This window comes from Ipomoea nil, unplaced genomic scaffold (genome assembly GCF_001879475.1).
Source record: "Ipomoea nil cultivar Tokyo-kokei standard unplaced genomic scaffold, Asagao_1.1 scaffold2704, whole genome shotgun sequence".
NCBI classification, from domain to species: domain Eukaryota; kingdom Viridiplantae; phylum Streptophyta; class Magnoliopsida; order Solanales; family Convolvulaceae; genus Ipomoea; species Ipomoea nil.
In genome coordinates, this window is record NW_017619132.1 from 3,193,069 (window position 1) to 3,212,391 (window position 19,323).

Genomic DNA, 19,323 nt, shown 5'->3' on the forward strand with positions numbered 1-19,323 from the left:
TTATGTTAATTGGTTTGATCGATAGTGTATTAATTATTTGTAGAAAAATATTTTGTCAAATTAATTATTAATTTTAACAGATAACGAGTAAAATAACTTTTGAGAATATGAATATATTTTATAACAATAATTTATTAATTAGATAATAATTACATATAAATAAAAATTTCTTTATAATAATAAGAATAACAATTAATGACTTCGGACTTTCTCATAAATCAAAGAATAACAATTAATGAACATTTAATAAAATTATTTTTTCACTATTTTTCATAAACAAACACATTAAAATTTAAATAAAAAAATATGCAAGTTAAAATAAAAAGTTCAAAAAATGGTAGAAGGGATCCTACAATTTGAGAAGATGAAAGTGAGGGTATTTCAAGAATTTGATAATTTTTTTTTTTCAAAAAAGCAAAGTGAAACGTATATCCATAATATATGACAACTGTAACAAATCAAGTGAAGATGAGTTAGGCACATAGCGACTAACTCTAATACCACTTCTTGTTAGATCACACGTTTACCACTACGTCAAAAGTTATAACTAGTAGTGAAGGTTTAATTTTATTTTATTATAGACTGTCGTCATCACATTTTCGAGAGACCATGTGTTGGACTTGACGACACTTCACCAGCTTTCGTCTAACAATCATTCTAATCACCAATTGATGAATTTGACCCTTTACCAGTCTCTGTTCAACATAATACATGGAGGAAACTTAGATTTATTTTTTGGTTGTCTTCATATTTTTGCAACATTTGAAAGAACATATTGATATTATCCAATAATAAATGCATGATTTCTGCATTTGAAACCTATAATTTTATTTTGCAATTATATTTGTAAATTTGGTGTTTAAAAATTATTGAAATGGTAAATAAAAAATGAAAAAAAAAAAAAAGGAAGTAAATCAACTCAAAAATTCTATATATGGTGAATATTCTGCATTTTAAAAGTTGGAGGCAACCTATATCACTATATGTACATGATACTATATCTGAATTACATGCAGAAAACATATAGCTATTTACCCACAAAATGTGAAATTCCTCAACCCAAAAGCCGGGTAAATCACGGGTACTTAACGGCCGATTTGGTGGGAGAACCGATGAAACTGCTAGGGCTCGATTCCGCTTCATTGCCACAATCTGTCACTAGGAACCAACTGACCTACCCGTGCGGACAACATATAAGTATATAACTACTTGTGTATGTACACACTGAAACTGATAATTCTGATGCAACAACTTCATACTAGCTACATTGTTATCTGCTAATAAGTTGGGACAACTAAGAACTATCTTGCTGGGAAAAGAAGTTTTTGATGGCTTCTTCCTTCTCATCAATGAAGTCAAAGAAATTGTAGACAACCTTAGAGAAGCCAGTGTCTGATGGAGAAGAAGAAGGGTCCCTCTGCTTGCTTTTAAACCGGATGTACTGGCGAACCGTTTTGAGCAAGAAGATCAACAGGGCGATGACAGTAATGGCGCCACATAAAAGATAGAGTCCCCAGAAGCTGCTTAGTTGGAGCTCGTCGGGCTCTGGTGTTCTTGCCCTCTCTGACGGACAGTCTGGCCTGCAGAACCATTTCTTGTAGATCTCGTAGAGCTTCTTGCTCTCGGAGAGTTTAAGGATTGAGGTTGATAAGTCGACTGCTATAGGAGAACCCTTCTGGAAAACCTGCAGTTCAGACAGTGCAATCCAGTTTAGTGTTGTAACAAAGTGGTAAGAGCTAAGGTCACGGGTTGAGCTGACGGGCGTTGAGTTTTGGTATAGTGGTAAAGTTCAGACAGTGCAATCCAGTTTAGTGTTGTAACAAAATGGTATCAGAGCTAAGGTCACGGGTTGAGCTGACAGGTGTTGAGTTTTGACATAGTGGTAAGCGTTTGATTGATGTTATCAACCAATGCAGGTAATATGAATGCATATATATAATCATGACAGATCGAGATGGTTGGAGGACTTACAAACCCCCATCCTTTCTTCGCGAATGGCTGCCCAATGATGCCAAAATCAGTCCGGTTAGCCAGAAACAGCTCGATGTATGGAAGCTCATCTACAATAGCAGCAACCCCTCCTCGTTTCCCTGGCCCTAGCCGAAGAGCAGATTCATACTCTTCTGGAGAGCGCAGTTGCACGAGCCTTGAAGGATGAATGTTGAAATTGTCTCTCAAATACGCATACACAAACGACCCGACCTGATATCCAATAGGCAAATTGTTTGCTATCAAACTGTCCATTCCCGTGATGGATGACGAGAGCTGCTGCACTGTTAAGATCGATGTCAAGCTCGCTGTGTAGCTCGAGGTTAACACCAGTAGTAGAAATAGCCACACCAGCATCACCATCCTCCCGAGGGTGCTTATCGTATTCTCTGCTGAAAATTATACCAAATTTTGGTCACTCAAAATGATGATTCTTTGCATAACATTTCATTACTTATTCTGAAAACACCAAAATATACTTACAATTTGTCTTGAACAGTGTTGAGAAGCTGAACCTGGATAACCAAATTAGTCCAAAAAGTATTACAAATGGTTGGTTAACAGAGAATAGAAATATAAGAGCATATATAATGAAGTTATAGAATGGCTTAGGCTTACAGTAACATCGTTTTTAGCTGTCTCTTGGGTGGACCGCGAAAATCATCATTCACACGATGCTCTAGTATCCAAATAACCACTGCTATAACTAGAAAAGACAATCCCGTGACAATCCACATTTCTGCTGTAAATGGCCTTAGAAATACCCAAGTACTTGATTTCGAGTTATCAACCGGGGCTACAATGACAAGGCCACTATCCACAAAAGGTTGAGTAAAATCCACACTCCTTGTCCGGTTCGTCACAATAGTAATGTCTCCAACCGCTGCATCGTATTTCTGGCAAAATTTTCTAATGAATATAACATCTCAGAAGCTAAGGCTGCTATCCTAAATCAGCTTATATACATATAATCAAGTTTCTCGGGGAATATGGATGCAGTTCTAATGTAGATAATCTATAGAAAGAAAAGAATGACTTACATCGTCCACGACCATTTTAACAAGGTCATCGTAAGTTGGATTGGAAACACCATTTCCATAAGGCTCGAATTTGAAATGGATGTCATAAGGAAGTAGGTTCGTTGCTTCATTAAAAACGTCTACACAATAGCCCTCTATTCCATTGCTGCCATTCACTCTAACGAATTCTGTGAAACCGGTTCTCCTTGGAACGACGATTTTGTATGGTTTTTCTTTATTGGCGAGAAGCCAACCACGCGGTCTTGTGCTCTCCCCACCAGGCCACCGAACATTTCCAAGCTTTTGATCAAACTCAGACTTTGTTGTTTGGTTGTTGATGGGGGGTTTTCGAGGAGGAGGGGAAGTAGAGAGGCGGGAAAATTCTGACCAATAACCAACCGTGCGAATCTGCCCTTCCACAACATTAAAAACTTCAAAACCACTCCCAACAAGATTCTGGGATTCATCAAAATGGACCTGTCCTGTCAAGCCCGGGAAGTTCATTTGTGTTAAGATCTTGAGAAGATGTTCTCCTCCTTCAAACACTTTAAATCTGTCAATCTGTGTATTAGTATTAGTATTAGTCCTTCCCATGTCATTGAAGTTATTGTTGAACGAAAACGTAAGGTTGTTTCCCTCCTCAAGAAGCTTATCGATTGCTCGAGCAACTGCCCAAACAGTATCATAAGCATACAATGCCTGTGTAGTTAACTCAGAAAGCACAAATTTCTTCTGCTGCAAATTTTTCCATCGAGAAATGAAAGCAGTTCTCTGGACCGACATTGGAATATAAGGGCGAAGCCCCACAACTCCTTCAAGAACTCGTAGAGAAGATTGGCTTCGCGGCGATGAGGACTCCAAACTCGAAGAAAGCCAATCTGTCACAAACCACACATAGTTGCTAGTCATCATATTCAGCTCCTGTGCTACCTCAAAGAACCTTAACTTCGCATCGTTATACATGTGCACAACAAAAACCTGAGGGCCTAAGAATTTCGACCTGTTTAGTACCCTCGTTACTTCACCCAAATCAAAGTTCACAGATAACGGGAACTTAAAGTGGATCTTTGACATTCCCTGGGAAAGTTCATCACTTAAAGAAGATATCCCATTTCTCCCATATTCATCATCCACATATATGGCAATCACTTCTTTCCATTCATAGTGGCGAATCAAGTCAGCCAAAGCAGCCATCTGAACAGAATCGCTCTGTGTCATCCGAACAAAAAAGGGGAACTGAGATGCAGACAGGCTCGGATCGCTAGCAGAAAACGAGATAAGAGGCACTTCAAGACCAGTAGCTATGAAAGAAATCATATGAACTATTGATGAGGACTCTGGACCTATAATTGCCACCGCTTTCTTATCGATAACCTGAAACGCTGACAGATTAATTGGAATCAAACTTACTTTCTGTGCCAGAAGCCCAGAAGGTATGTTGAGATTAACAAGAACAAGAAACAATAATAATGGCAAAAAGGTAAACGAAGACAAGATTTACGTGATTCAGCAATATACAATGAGTCTACCGGTTTCACTCCTACTACAAACTCGTATTCCTAATCCATATATGAGACAAACTCAACAAGGTATATACTTCAACATATACAGCTATCACCAGACACTAAATATGGTTCTGAAGTAGAATAGATATAATTAGTGATAAACTAATAGCAGTATTGCATAATCTGGAAACATTACTACATGAATTGGTTTAAAGAACTGAGTCAAAAGATGCAACCATTGTCATAACATAACTCTAAACCAAGAATTAGTGATAAACTAACATAAACACAAAGTTAAAAAAAGAGGTACCTCCAATGGACCCCAAAAAAGCACTGGAATTTGCATCCACCTTGATCAAGTTCAGCTTTGTTCCATTCAGAATAGAAGGATCACCATTGACATCAGAGACTGCAATCTCCATGGCTGTCTTTGCTGCCCTCCCTGAGACTGAATTGAAGGTGAAAACAGCCCCAACATTCACAACAGCAGGCCTCTCACACTTCACAGTCACAGTAAGCAACCCCAGAACCAAAATAGCCATACCCACAGCCAAAAGAAGCTTCATTCTTGATGCTTCAAAGGCCAAAGACAACAGAGCCACAAACCTCTAATCAAGAAACTGTTTCATGTGAAATATTTGGAGAAACTAAGCACAACCCAGAGTTGAAGTGAGCATAATTTTGTGAAAAACATGGTCTTTGAGCAGCCTCTTGAGAATTCAAAAGTGGCAGGTATTGCTGTGTGGTTGGTGTGAAAGGCACCTGGGGGGTGTAGCTTGAGAACTGAGGTTAAAAAAAAAAAAGAAAAAACTAACTAGAGTGGGAATCTGATACTCCAATTTCAAGGAAAGAGCTGAGCAAAAGATGGTGATGATGGAAATTAATGTTGAAGAAAAAGACTTGTTGACCAATTATCAAAGATCACTCAAGTCTAGGTCAACCCATAACTTGCATGATGGTGGAAGATGAATTATTTTCTAAGCTCCTAGATTTTTAATTTGCAAGTTGTGGTACTGTCTGACAAAGAAATTTAACAACGTACTGAATACTTCGTACCAAACAATAAATGGCAGTGTCCTTCCAGTCTAACTAATATTGTCTTTGTACCAGAGAATAGAAACAAAGGATAAGGTAAAACACATTTCCTCCCCGAAATAATCATATTCATCGGGTTATAAGAAAAACGGGTGTTTGGTAAATGATTGTTAGCTGCTGATTGATAGCTGATTGAGTTAATTAAAAATGGGTTATAACTAGTTGATAACATTAACTGATTATGAAAGATGTTTGGTAAATTAGTTGTTGGCTGATAGCTGTTTGATATATCTTTTCTCAAAAAGTTAACTGAAAAAGATTTTTCGAGTTACTTTTTGAATTTTAACATTTTAAAGTTACAAAAAATTAATTAATCGAACACTTATATTGATTTTTTAATCATGTTAACAATTAATAGTGGTCAAATGAACCATTATTTAATTATGTGCATTGAGTAAGTTTCACCTTATGATTTTAATTGATAAGGACCACAATAAATTAAATTACCTTATGTTATTTATAGCTAATCAGTTCAAATCAAGAATAACTCTTAATAAGCCCTTCAACGCAGGGATACACAGATGCAGGAGCTGTTACTTGTAGTGGAGAATGAAAAAGAAGTGACGTTTTCCCAATTTGATTTAGAACTCCTTTATGCTTACTAGTCATGGTTTTAGGATTCTTTTCGGATTTTGGGAGGTCCACCATTGACAGCAACTGCCACCTTTACAACCTCGTAAAAAGGAGATGCCAATTCCTTCCTTGCCCAACTCATCGCCAGGAGAAATTGATTGAAAGTATTTTTAAAATGTTCAATTTAAATGGAAATATACTCTTGCTAATTACTATCAAAAATAAAATGCTTATTTTTTTGGTGCATTTAATAGAAATGAAAGAGAGATTGTACATCATTTGACCTAATAAAATTTAAAATCTCCTACTTGATAATATAATGTTATTTTATTGATGCACTAATGCCATGTGATGTTTTATATGCCTTTTTTTATATATATTAATTTTTTTTAAAGTCATTGCCGTCAATGGTGACAGCATATTTTCCTCCGAATTTAAAATAAACTTCATTATATTTTCTTTTTAAAAAAAAATATTTTTGAAAGAAAATATCAAAAGGAAGAAATATAATTTTTTTAAAAGAAATCTGTCGGGTTACAATTAGTTGACTAAATTTTATATACGAGTAATTTATTCTAACATCCACCTAGTCAACTAAATTTAATATACGAGTAATTTATTGTAACAAGTAACAACCACCAACTAGCAACTGCACCACCCATGAACTTGCATTATTGTCTATTTAATTTTATTAATAGAGCTCTCATGGATACTATACGCATAAATGATTTCACATTTCTAATAAAAATTTAAAAAACATTAAAAGAGGCATTTGTTTCAAGTAATATAGTTAGAAAACTATATGTTGGTTCTTATTTGGTTTTAGAAAATGTGAGATTTCAAATTACAGCTTTAATCATAAAGAAGAAACGCGACTTCATTAATTTGAAAATTTATCCAAATGCCGGTGTACCAACATTGAGAGGTACAGTAACAGATTTAATGTTATTCCGATCCGATCAGATCACTGTATGGAAAGAATACAAGATCAGTACTTTAAAAAAACTGCAACCATCCATCCTGAAGTTTCTTCAGAAATAATCTTTTTTCTGTTCTTTATTCTTCTTTCAAATTTTACAGCACCGAAATCCAAAAGCTTCACCACCACATGACGGCAAAGTTGAGTTGCTCATTGCTTGGACAATTGTCGAATAACATATGGAAGAATGCCTCCATGATTGAAATAAGCCAACTCCACCTGTTCGTTGTTCATACATCAGTTGGGTTGTTTTTACTTTTATAGTGTAAATTTCCATAGATCAAATGGAATAAAGGAGGAAGATGAAAGAAGGAAGTACCTCGGTATCAAAGCGTACAGTGCAAGTGAAAGTTTTTCCATTGTCAGTCTTAACAGTCACATCCTGACCGGGGCGAATTTCATTAATATTGCTGGGAAGATCAATGCTGTAGCGCTCGTGGCCAGTCAATCCAAGTGAGTCTGCATCCTCTCCGGCCTTGAAACACAGAGGAACGATACCCATTCCAACTAAGTTGCTGCGGTGAATCCTCTCAAAGCTTTTAGCTATAACTGCTTTTACTCCCTGTTTAAATCATTCCATCTTCACAGTTGAGACACAAAAGGAATACGAAAGTGATAGAAATCACTCCTCGGGTTGTATGGAAAACTCACCAACAACATTGGGCCCTTGGCAGCCCAATCCCTAGAGCTACCACTTCCATATTCTGCTCCAGCCAAGATTATAGTGTCCTTCCCTTCAGACTTGTATCTCTGAAAGAAACATGTACATTTTTGTTATGTATAGGCCAAAATTTGCTATGTACAACACATGCAAGTAAAAAACAAGCATTTGGCATTACCATTGCAGCATCAAACACATAGAGTTTCTCTCCCGTGGGAATGTGAACTGTCTTTGGACCAACTTCTCCACTTAGCAGCTTGTTTACAAGGCGGATGTTGGCAAATGTACCCCTCGCCATGATTTCATCATTACCACGGCGACTGCCATAAGAGTTGAAGTCCTTGCGGTCAACACCTCGCTCAAGGAGGTATTTAGCAGCTGGACTATCCTTGTGAATGCTTCCAGCAGGAGAGATATGATCTGTCGTGATACTATCACCAAAGTTCAATAAGCAATACGCATCTTTCACTCCACGAGCTCCTGGAGGATCCATAGTCATGCCTTTGAAATATGGTGGCTCATGAATGTATGTGGAATTAGGATCCCACGAGTACAACTTGGCTTCTGGGACAGATAACTGATTCCACATCGGGTTCCCCTTTGTAATGGATTCATATGTACTCTTGAACATGTCAGGTAACACACTGGATTGGACAGCCTACAATAGAAATTGAACACATTACATCTCTATGTCAACTCATACAGAAAGCAAAATGGCATAACAAAAAGCATACCTCAGCAACTTCCTCTGTTGTTGGCCAGATATCCCTGAAATAGACATCCTTACCATCCTTGCCTACCCCAATTGGTTCTTTCTCAAAGTCAATATCAACCTGCATGCAATTGAAAGAGAAACCTCTGACATCAGACCAATTCTGAGAGAAGCTTACTTGATATTGAAAAACGTAAAGTAAAAAGGATACAGATTTATTGGATTACTAAATTTTATCGAATAAAAGGTCTTTAACATCACTGTGCAGTGTGCACAAACATAATGAAAAACAAAGAGGAATTCTTTTACGGATGCATCACAAAGTTGGTGTATAAGGGGTCTTTAATACTCTAAATTTGTGCATCTCCACCCGAGGGCAAAACAGTGTCAGAACATTAGATTTCTTTCATCTTTCTAAATATATGTATCTCCACCTGTATATCACAACCAGTGGCCCTACTTATGCAACGTGCTAATTGTTAAAGCACGGCACATTTGTTGTAATAGACACCGTGGAGCATAACATTACAACAAAGAGAAACACGATAATTCTAAAGAAACAGATAACTATAAACTAACCGTGCCAGCTAGAGCATAGGCGACCACTAAAGGAGGTGAAGCAAGGTAATTGGCCCGTGTCAAAGGATGAACACGGCCCTCAAAATTCCTGTTTCCTGAAAGAACAGCTGCCGCAACAATGTCTGCAGAATTCAAACCAAGGTTTAGTTAGATAATTGGTCCAATGACAATGTTGAAGATACATACACTGTCTCACAACAGCACCTACTTATATGAAATTAACAAATTAACTACATACCATTTTCTGATATTGCAGAAGAAACTGATTCATCCAAATCACCAGAATTGCCAATACATGTTGTGCAGCCATATCCAACAATGTGGAACCCTTGTTCATTCAAATATTTCTGCAGTCCACTGTGTATAACACCACAAGCAGAGAATGGTAAGAAATGGAGGCACAACTGAAATTAATTTCCTTCAGAAAATGCATACAGTACCTTTGATGCAAATATTTTGTTACAACTCCAGATCCTGGAGCAAGGCTAGTCTTAACCCAAGGTTTTACCTGCCAAAGTGAGTAAAAAGAGCATACAGTAAGAAGACAAATTCTCAACTGGCTAAAATCATTTATGTCTGTAAATCAAAACTGACTTGTAGGCCCAGCTCAGCTGCCTTTTTAGCAACAAGCGCAGCTCCCAACATAACACTAGGATTTGATGTATTCGTGCAGCTTGTAATAGCAGCAATCACAACACTTCCGTGCTTGAGCTCTGCAGGCTGTCCATGGAAGGAAAATTTTGCCACCTTTTCTTGTGCTTCCTTTGGCACAGCAAATCCCTGCATTGGGATTAGAATTTCATAATACTGTCAGCTTTCCAAGAACCCCAGTTCTTGTCATTAAATGGAACCAGTTTAACAAATATTCCAATGAACAGCACATGGAGAATAAAAATAGTGGCTGAGGAATAGACGAAGGTTTGAGTGAAAAGGATAGTACTAATGTCAACCAAATTAATGGTTTCAAAAATCTAATGCCCAGGTTTATCAAGTAATGGTGAACTTAAGAAGCTAAACAAGATTGACAATCACCTTAAATCCAACTTTGTTATCAAGGCAAGAATGCCAGTCAGATTTCATTTCTTTTAGTGGTACACGATCGTGTGGTCTGCAACAATGACAACCAGAGTATCAATAATAACCTTAAATATAAATGTACTATTCAATTTCAGTGTTTTCAGATGCCAGAGAGCATACCTCTTCGGCCCTGACAAGCATGGTTCAACACCTGCAAGGTCTAGTTGCAGGGATGATGAGTACACTCTTTCTTGTTGAGGCTGAGATTTGAAAGGAAACACAAATTTTCAGACATTGTATCAAAGAGCATGAAAGATACCAAGAAGCAGTGAAATATTCTCAAAGGTGAGGCTTACCTCATTATAATCAACGAACATTTTATTTGCACGAAGATATGCTTCAATCATTGCGACCTAAATTTCAGAGTTGAACTTAGAAGATATCCAGAAAGAACACATTACAAAGTTATGTAATTCTACATGCATCACCAATCACTGAAAGACTTACTGTTTCATCACTTCTCCCTGTCAATTTGAGGTACTGCAAGGTCACATGATCTACAGGAAAGAATCCCATGGTTGCACCATATTCAGGAGACATGTTAGCAATGGTTGCTCTGTCAGCTAGTGATAATTCAGCCAGACCATCACCTGAAATGGATAAACATCAATAAGTTAGGTTCTATTTTAGAAAAAAACTGCTGAAAAGTGATTGCAATAAGCCCCAGTAAATTCATCAGGGGGGGAATTTACCATGGAATTCAACAAACTTGCCAACAACACCATGTTTCCTCAGCATTTGTGTGACAGTTAAAACCAAGTCTGTGGCTGTTACACCATTCCGTAATTTTCCTGATAACTTGAACCCAACAACTCCAGGCAATACCATACTCATTGGCTGCCAGCGCCCAAATGACAACAATTAAGAGATTTAAGGCAATGTATTCCACATTCTTATAATTTGACTATATACCATGGCATATAGTTTTAGAAAGATAAATGCAAGAGATTCAGAAGTGAGCCCAAGATTCTAAGATTTAGAGCTAAAAGTGGCAATTGCAACAAAAGTGGGAAGAGAATGGGAAACAGTTGACTTGTCATGACAGGTAGTTGAATATCACAAGTCACAAGATCCGAATTCAGCATCAGCAATGAAATACAAACGGTTAGAGGAAAAAAGCATTGAAACTGGTTACTAATATCTTCTCTAGACATTTTAAATATCACTTAAATGAAAAAATAATGCCCCCATGAGGTCACCAATCATGAAACAAACTGTAGGTAGGATATAGTTGTGTAAAAAGCAAAACCAACATTTAAGTATTTTAGAAAACAAGCCCAGGGAGACACTGCACAGAAGGATTCAACAATACACAGAAAAAGTAAATAAATAAAGAAGTTATGCAAAGAATTTATAGTAAAATTACCTGGCCAAGCATGGCTGCTTCAGCTTCGATACCTCCAACACCCCAGCCTGCTACTCCTAGTCCATCAATCATGGTTGTGTGGGAGTCTGTTCCAACCACACTATCGGGATAAAGTACGCCATCAGTGTTAAAGACAACTCGTCCAAGATATTCAAGATTCACCTACCAATATTAAACAGAGTATCAGTATCAGCTCCTAAAATATGATCTGAACAGTTGCTTCAGGGAAAACCAAAAAAGGGACAAGGCACAAGCCTGATGCTTTAGGTGAGCAAAGACTTGGCACTGGTTCAGTTCAAACCAAACCAATTACTATACTCATGAGAACTGAAACAACAGTTCCTGTTCAAGATTTTAGAAAAATTAAAGTAAAAATAATATATAAATAGCATAGGTGATCAAATGTTACTGCAACCTTCCCTCCTAAGGTTCCAGTTCTTCTGTAACCAAGAACCAGAACCACAAGTTCATAACCCAAACCAAACCAGTGACATGACTGGGCAAACATCAACAAGTAGAAAAAAAGTTTATACCTAGACATTTCAAAACTCGAAGAGTGAAAAATATGACATGAGCAGAGTTAAAGCTAAGGCCATTAAGCTTTTAAACTCCAGTACCTGATGGACAATTCCAGAGCCAGGGGGAACAACAAGCATGTTGTGGAAAGCATTAGAACCCCATTTAAGAAAGGCAAATCTCTCCTTGTTCCTCTGGAACTCAAGCTCCATATTTGCCTTAACAGCATTTTCTGACCTTGCAACATCAACTTGAACAGAATGATCAATAACAAGATCCACTGGAACCTGAAATTTGCATCACAGGTAACTAAAACAGATGAGTCAAGGATATGGGGCTGAATCTCATGTTGCATGCAATGTAGTAAGGAAAAGAAAAATCACAACAGTTACTGCATGACACAATTTTAAAATGGTCTGCAACATGGCATGCTGCAGAAATTTATGACGCTGACATTCTTAAACAACACATTTTGAATGATTTCCATCAGGTTTCTCTATAATGCTAATGTCATGAAACTGAAAATATTACCACTCAATTCAAAACTGTGTGTGCAGATACATTGATAAACACACAGTTAAATCATAAAATTCCCTAACTTTTCCAAATGGAAACAAATCCATACTCAATTCGACAAAGTAGAGATGCAACACAGTATAGGGAAGAAAAGGTATGCTTACCAAGGGGTTGATCTTGTTAGAATCACTACCAAGCTTGTTCATGGCATCGCGCATGCAAGCAAGATCTACAACTGCTGGGACACCAGTAAAGTCCTAACAAGAAAAACAAAGTTTTGTGTGAAAACTTTTTTAGCACTGAATTAAAATTTTTAAGGTGGGAGAATGAAGTCAATAATAGTACTTGTAATAAGACACGGGCAGGCTTGAAGGGTATCTCCACTAGCTTAGGAGCAGTGTTTTGCCAGTCAATAATCTTCTCAACATCTTCCTTGGTCACTTGAAAGTTGTCACAGTTGCGAATTGCGGCTTCAAGAAGGATTCTAATAGAGTATGGCAGCTTATCTTCATAACACATTAAAAACCAAAGAAATAGTTAGAAATATAAGTGTACTTACTATTCATAAGTTATTTATGACTAATTACAAGTACAATACAAAATATTGTACAAAAATGTACTTTATCCAGAAAAGGCCCTGCTTTTAGCTTGAAATAGACTGATAAGGAAATTAGGCAGATCCAGATTAACGAGATTTTCGATAATAAGAATCTAATGATTCCAATCTATGTTTTCTCATCATGAGTCACTTTATATACAAGCTGCTATGCGATTTGGCCCATGTCATGTCACACCGAATCCCAGTACACATTTCAGTTATAGATCTTCTAGGCATGTATGGAATTTAACTTATACTTAGCATGCAAGTAAACTAAGACCTAAGCAAAGGCATTAAGCTAAACAATACTTTGTCAAAGCTGTAAGCATAGGGATCATCGAAAATTACCGATCCGGGGATCATTGAGAGCTGGCAGACTGTAGAACTTTCCGAATTCTCCACCTCCTGGCTTGGGGAGACTGGTAAAGATTCCCTTGAAAGGATTCTCGGATGCTGATGCCATTAGCACACACAACGTCAGATTCGTGATTATCCTTTGTCGAGAATCAAAGCTCTAAAAAAGTTTATTCCACCACACCAACTATGCACGGTAGTCGGAAATGGACTTTTTAACAGTTCCGACACAACAAGCAAAAGCAACAATGAAAAGGAAACGGGGAAAGGAGAAAATATCTGCAGTCAAGACTGAAGATATATTTTGTTTTGTTTAATTAAAAAAAAAAAAAAAAACTAATACTGTAATAATTTAAAAAAAAAAAAAAAATCCTATAAATCAGGAGACACAGAGAAATAGTAAAAAGACGAAAGTACCCATGGTCGCGATCTTTCGATGGAAATCGTTGAGAACGGGGGCGGCGCTCCTGATCTGAGCAGTGAGGCTAGCGGGGGATTTCCAATCAACGCCGTGGCTCCACCGCGGCACGGAGCATCTGAGCGACCTAAAAGCGGAGGCGAAAGTCAGCGGCCTAGACTGCTGCTGGTAGAACGAAGAAGCGGAGGGAGAGAACGGAGACGGAGAGAATAAGAAGCGGCGGCGGCACAAGGAGGAGACGGAGGAGGAGGCACGACTCATATACATGACTCAATGCTTGTATAAATACTGGTTCCCCTACGCAATTATCTAAGAATAGAATAGATCATTCAATGAAGATGGCGAGGTGACGAGCAGAAAGTATGGTGGGGAAATTGGCGTCTAGTGTGAAGGATGAAGAAGAAGATGGGTGTGTGGAGAGCATATGAATTATGAAGATGTGGCGGTGTTGGGCTGCGTGCCGAATTTCTAGAAGGGAGAACACAGAAAACGCTGATGAGGGGTTTGAATTTTCCTATTCGATTCAAGCGGAGGAAGCTTAGGGCTCCGATGGGAAGGTTAGCTTTGGCCCGGTCTGATTCGTTCACTTAATTATTTCTCCCCTAATTATTGAGGAATAACCGAATAATGCTCAGATAAATAAATTCTATTAATAACTTAAAATAATTGTTAAGCAAACTATCAATACTATTTAATTCCTAAACATGTGTCATGTTAAAAGATTTTTCTTTTTTAGTGATAAAAAAATCTGTAACCACTATTCAAAGGAGGACTCGATAGTTTGTGCGGCATATTTAATCGAGAAAAATAATCGTAAAAATTAAATTTACTACATTCTTATACAATAATCATGTTTCACTCACTCTACTACATCCTTTCGAGGTATGTCATGTTAAAGTTATATATAAATTTTGAACCAAGTTTTAGTTTTACTGTAGTAGAATACCATATGCTATATGCAAAAATAATAATTGTTGAATGTCTAATAATATACTATGGAATACAAAGTGTATTTGTACTCCGTATCATTTTAAGCAAAATTTTATAAACAAATAATATTGGATTGCCAACTACCATGTAGTGTGATAGCATTTCGGTTATCATTTCAAATGGGTGGTCATAGTGGTGGGTCTTAAATTATTTCGACTGAAAATATTTGAGAAAGTATAAAACAGAAATAATCACAAGTATTTCAAATAAAAAATTGGGTCAAGTTACGTTTCCTTTTTTAAAAAAATTATTACTTTGTATTTGACTTTTTTTTGTTGGTATTTAATTAGTACATAAATTGATTATAAATTTATAACATTGAGTAGTATAGAAAACAGTATTTTTTTTGTCAATAATATTCCTTTTTGGGAAAATGGCACTTTTTCCCCCTATGTTATATACTTATAGCACTTTTTCCCCCTCAATTATTTAAGTGGCTTTTTTTCCCCCTGAAATGTTAAATGGACATATTTACCCTTAAAATAAATATTTCATTTATTTTTATTCTCCAATAAATTATTACTATAATTTGGTTCAAACCAGATACTATAGTAACCAAACCAAAATATTTCAATTACAATTTATAATCAAAACGCGATATTTAGAGTTTATTAAAATCGCGAACTGGAATGGCCGGTTCATGTTCTGAACTGAAAAAATAAAATACATTTATTGTTGAATTTAAACTATTTTAAAATAAAAAATAAAATTTTAAAATAAAGACGGTTCAAAATCGCGAACGGGATCCGGAACCGCCGGTTCATGATCCAGTTTTTTTTTATTCTTAAATTTAATAAATTGAAATCCAAATATTGGGTTCTAGATCTGAATCATAACTGAAAACTTTTAATTCGATTGCTATAGTGTCTGGTTCAGTTCGAACCGAACCGTGGTAATCGCTACATATACGCAATAATTTGTTGGAGAAGTAAAATAAATAAAATGTTTACTTTAAGTGTAGAAATGTCAATTTAATATATTAGGGGGGAAAACCACCACTTTTAAAATAATTGAGGGGGCTAATGTACTTACATAAATAATTGAAGGGGAAAAAGTGCTATAAGTATATAACATAGGGGGAAAAAGTGCCATTTTCCCTTCCTTTTTAATAAGATGGAGAGAGTGGAAGGCATCAAAATTAGGTAACCTTACGTCCTCATCACCTTACCTTCTTTTGTTCATGGAAAATTATGTATGCACGTGAATTTACAATTCAAGTTTTTTTGCTTCACATACCCTATTATGAATTTATGATTAATTGACATTTGAGATGGTAAACTACTCAATTAAGCTAAAATAAAGTTTAAAAGCGTTATTTAGAGGCACATTTCATTATTTATCACGAAAAATGACCTTTAATTTTGAAGTCGTTCAAACTTATAAATTGATATTTGAAAGAAAAAAAAAATATTTAAAACATTGATTAAAGTAAAATAGTAGATGGCATACCATCTTATTTTTATTTTTTGCCAATGTCATGCATGCATAGTGCTACTTTTTGCACACACGCAAATTTTGATATTTTGATATAAGGAAATGAAAAAAAAAAAAATTTAAAAGTCCATTTGATTTCGTCAAAATTAGAATTTAATTGTGTAAAATCTAAAACCCTAGTATGAAATTGAGTTGTAATAACCTTAATTGCAACAAATTAGAAATGCTAAGCCTTAATTACACTTGTTTCAATTGAACTACCTAATTGCATTCTCATTTAAAGTGCTATCAGACCATATATTACACTCAAATTATTAATAAAAATTAAATACTCCTTACTGTCATGTTTCAATTAGCCTAAACTCAAATTCATACTTCCAGGTCATACCTTTTTTTCTTTTTATTATTAGTATGATTCGAATTCTACCTCCTACAACAGCTAATGAAATACAATTTAAAACTTATTTTGAATTAATTGACCAGTTGGATCGTACATATAGCACTCCTTAATATAACTTACATCTTGGTAAGCTATGGTCGTAAAATTATTCAAAATGGACGCTCATTTGAAATTTCGTGGAATTGAATGGAAAGGTCAATAGTAGGAATGAAATTGGCTAAGCTTATTATCATTCCAAGTACTGCCAACTTTTTGGAAGGAAATCTTATGGGAATAAAAGTAGCGTGGGCGTGTCTAGTTATTTGATTTTTCCACAACTGGTCATTAATATCAGATTTTTTTTAATTATTTTATCAATTACTGTAAAATGTATGAATACTTGAAAGAAGGTCATTAACAGACCACCTAAATAAATATCTACCACTTTCTAAATTAAATTTCACTTTCAAACTTCATCATGACAATACAACGAATATACATCTGTCATGCGTGGTTTAACAAGTGTATAATTATTCATATTTGTACCATACATTTAAGCTTATTTTACTTATTACTATTATTATTAATTTTGCCCAAAAATATTCTTTCATTTGCTTAATTCCGCGAAATTCATGATGATTGAGATGAATTGAATATTTTTTTTATTAAAATAGAGTCAATAGGAACTAATTAATAAGAAAGTAAGATGGATGCAATATTCCTTAAATAGTCAAAAAGTGGTGTATTCAATGGTATTGGTCATATGGACAAAACAAGACAAAAGTTGAACAAATGAACATGAAGTTGTAATTCTCGCTCAATATGACCACTGCTCAATATTTTGATCATATCATAACATAGGGATGTTCCATGACTCGAGTCTCATTTCCGTTAGTTTGTGTTTATTGATGTGTAAAATGTCGTCCTCATGGAATTGGATGATATGCCACGCAATCTATGATAACAAAGCACTAGTCACCAAGTTAGGAGTTTGTGTTTATTGATGTGTAAAATGTCGTTCTCATGGAATTGGATGATATGCCACGCAATCTATGATAACAAAGCACTAGTCACCAAGTTAGGAAGTAAGCAAGAAGTTAAGCAAGTCGAGAATGATAGATTCAAGCAATGATCAAAGGTAAGTAAACAAATAGCGAGGTAATGACATAATTAAGATGAAATGCAATCAAGGAAAGCAATGTCTTGGACAAGGGAGCATAAACACCAATCTAGGAAATTAATGGGAATGCACTCAATAATTATAGTCTACAGCCCCTCTCGTGATCAAATAAATAAGGATTAGAGTCTACAGCCCCTCTCGTGATCAAATAAATAAGGATTAGGACTATGAATTGCATACTCACGTGATGCCTCAATTCCAAGTCCTTCAAGAATACAAAGCATTTAAAATCTCCCTATTTCCCCTATTCGCATAGTGGGAAATAGATTGAGTTTGTGCAATGAGTGAATTGGAAATGCAATATAATTCTCATTGTGATTTAAATTTCTTAAGGGGCAAGCTAGTGAGTGTTATGCACCACACATCAATAAGATATAAGTACAATTTATTCATAAACATTAAGGGGGCGTTTGGTTCAGGTTATATAAGATAATCAATGTTATATTTACTTGGTAATATAAGATTCTCATATTTGGTTCAGGTTATGTAACTTTCTCAGGGAATGTCAGATAACCTCGGCATTAAATTTTTAGCTATTGGAAGGGAATGTGAGATACCCTCCAATTTCTTAGGTAATCTCACATTCCCTTGTCTTACTACTAATGTTGGGCTTTGGACGTTTTAATAAATTTATCTTATTACCGTTGTTTTATTTACATATCTTAGTTTTAAACCAAACACAGTAATCTAACATTCTCAGTAATCTTACATTCTCATCAGTCTAACATTCCGTGAACCAAACGCCCCCTAAGAGCCTTAACTAAGTTTCCTCCCCTTTATGCAATAATTACAAATAAAGCACATCGATTGATTAAACTACCTTTTAACCCAAGTCCTAAATGGAACTACTCACACATATTTAGCATTAATAAAATGAAAGCACAAATGAAAACCATAAACATAAGGTGAGCGCAATAAAATGAAAGATAAACTTATTTATTAAATGTAGATGAAGAACTCTAAAACTGATGCTCAAATCTTTGATTACGACCTTGGGACGTGTTAATCTAAGATAAGGCGATGATATGAAATGAAGAGAAACAAGCTTAGATCGTCTAAGGTACAATTCCTTACTTGTTGTAAATGGGTGTGCCCATAGATAATACCGCACGATTAAGCCTTACTTCACAGTTCACACAAGTTTTGAGACATTTCATGCACAAAATGGGCTAAGCAAATGGGTAAAAGTATGGACAATAAAGCACTTATCATTTATCTCTTATTAATGTATGTTTGTCTTGTCTTATTTAGTTATTGTTGAATGCTTAGCTTCTTGTTGATTTTCTAGTACTGTTGCATAATTGTTTGTTGTTACATATTACGTGTATAACCCTCAACCTGTAAAGAATGACAAAACACTCGTGCACTTTATGCTATTTAATC

At 35.8% G+C, this 19,323-nt stretch overlaps 2 protein-coding genes across 5 annotated transcripts; both read right to left on the reverse strand.

Annotated features, from left to right (window-relative positions):
• Positions 1–914: 914 nt before the first annotated feature.
• On the reverse strand, positions 915–5,513 carry LOC109155839 (glutamate receptor 3.7-like). Of its 4 annotated transcripts, XM_019303506.1 has the most exons (7): positions 4,824–5,513; positions 3,030–4,390; positions 2,608–2,885; positions 2,473–2,504; positions 1,923–2,381; positions 1,821–1,860; positions 1,671–1,713 (listed from the first exon to the last, which is right to left on the reverse strand). In XM_019303506.1, exons 1-7 carry the CDS (start codon positions 5,077–5,079, stop codon positions 1,692–1,694), a joined length of 2,448 nt encoding a protein of 815 aa, XP_019159051.1. In that variant the 5' UTR covers positions 5,080–5,513; the 3' UTR covers positions 1,671–1,691. The 4 variants fall into 4 exon arrangements, with proteins under 4 accessions (XP_019159050.1, XP_019159049.1, XP_019159051.1 ...); XM_019303505.1 differs by lacking the exon at positions 1,821–1,860 and having other exon boundaries at positions 915–1,684; positions 1,972–2,381; positions 3,030–4,382; positions 4,824–5,510; XM_019303504.1 differs by lacking the exon at positions 1,821–1,860 and having other exon boundaries at positions 915–1,684; positions 1,972–2,381; positions 4,824–5,510.
• Positions 5,514–7,039: 1,526 nt separating this feature from the next.
• LOC109155837 (aconitate hydratase, cytoplasmic) lies at positions 7,040–14,543 on the reverse strand. The gene is made up of 20 exons (XM_019303500.1): positions 13,957–14,543; positions 13,534–13,638; positions 12,933–13,093; positions 12,752–12,844; positions 12,173–12,358; positions 11,556–11,717; positions 10,882–11,026; positions 10,637–10,779; positions 10,486–10,542; positions 10,310–10,389; positions 10,145–10,220; positions 9,707–9,892; positions 9,553–9,620; positions 9,351–9,469; positions 9,113–9,234; positions 8,556–8,654; positions 8,000–8,479; positions 7,812–7,910; positions 7,480–7,722; positions 7,040–7,379 (listed from the first exon to the last, which is right to left on the reverse strand). Exons 1-20 carry the CDS (start codon positions 14,222–14,224, stop codon positions 7,311–7,313), a joined length of 2,961 nt encoding a protein of 986 aa, XP_019159045.1. The 5' UTR covers positions 14,225–14,543; the 3' UTR covers positions 7,040–7,310.
• Positions 14,544–19,323: the final 4,780 nt, after the last annotated feature.